Genomic DNA, 1,286 nt, shown 5'->3' with positions numbered 1-1,286 from the left:
TTTTCTTTTCTCTTCCTTTTCTTTTTCTCTTCTCTCTCTCTCTCTCTCTCTTTCTCTCGTAATATGCCCAATTTTAAATCTCCCGGGAATAGCCGAATGAAATCATAGCCATTTTTTTTTTCCATATTCTTGACCAACATGCATATAATCGAAACATTGTTACGATTGATTTATCGTCGGCACCTCAAATGTTATTTGTTTAAAAAACGATCCATTTCTCCTTCTTCCTCTTCCAATCCTTTCCCTTTTTTTTTTTTTTCCTTCCCCGCTCCCCCGCTCTTCCCGCCCTTATATAATGTGACAATAGTGTATTATTAATGTATTCGGCATTAGTTCAAAAACGAGAATTAGAAAGTTGATTAGATGACAAATTGAGTTGTGACCATCAATTGGGATTGACTAACCAAACTTGAATGAATATAACTCATATCGTTATCTTAAATTTCTATTTCAAATATCTATCTATCTATCGTATTCTTATCGTATATTTTCACATGATTTATGTATTGAATGCTTTTTTAAACTTTGAGTGACCATTACTAATGGTCATTTAAGGCTATTGAATAAACATCTATGTATTAAGAATGGAAGTGTTATCGTCAAATGTTAGATCATTCTATCTGTTCATGTATTATTCACACTCTTCCTTCCTCTCTATCTTTCATTCTTTTTTGCATATCCAATGATACTCTGTAATTGGTCAATAATGTCGCATATTTTGTTTGACAATGTTCAGTAGATCATCTTGATGACCATCTCTTTCTTTTTTTTTTCTTTTTTGTTTCCTTCATCTTATTACTTTTACGACTGTTACACGATTGATCTCTATGATTATCATTATCATCATCCTTATAATTATCACTATCACCCACCCTATAATTATCATCACTAACCATCTTGATCAATTTTACGATTATTACTATTACTATCTGTATAATTATTATCATTACTATCTCTACAATAATTATTATCACCATCTTTATGATTGTCACTTTTACGATTATCACTATCGCTACATCTATAATTATCACTATCACTATCTCTACAATTATCATTATCACCATTTCTTACAATCAAATATGAAAGTAATATATGAAATTTCACGGTTATCATAAATTATTTATCACAACGTTTATATGAATATATGAATTAATATGTTTAAGTGATAAGTGAATTGAAAGAGGAAAAAAACGAAAGGTAAGTTTACGTAATTTGAGAGAGGAAAAAAAACGAAAGGTAAGTTTACATAAATTAAGAGAGGAAAAAAAACGAAAGGTATGGTAAAG

At 29.6% G+C, this 1,286-nt stretch overlaps 1 protein-coding gene across 1 annotated transcript; it reads right to left on the bottom strand.

Moving 5' to 3' along the window:
* Positions 1 to 740: 740 nt before the first annotated feature.
* On the bottom strand, positions 741 to 896 carry LOAG_15748 (hypothetical protein; the record flags this gene model as incomplete). Its single annotated transcript, XM_003151236.1, has 1 exon — positions 741 to 896. One exon carries the CDS (start codon positions 894 to 896, stop codon positions 741 to 743), a length of 156 nt encoding a protein of 51 aa, XP_003151284.1.
* Positions 897 to 1,286: the final 390 nt, after the last annotated feature.

This window comes from Loa loa, assembly GCF_000183805.2.
Source record: "Loa loa unplaced genomic scaffold supercont3.2597, whole genome shotgun sequence".
Lineage (NCBI taxonomy): Eukaryota > Metazoa > Nematoda > Chromadorea > Rhabditida > Onchocercidae > Loa > Loa loa.
Note: the sequence above shows the minus strand (reverse complement) of the source record. Positions and strands in the feature narration are given on the sequence as shown.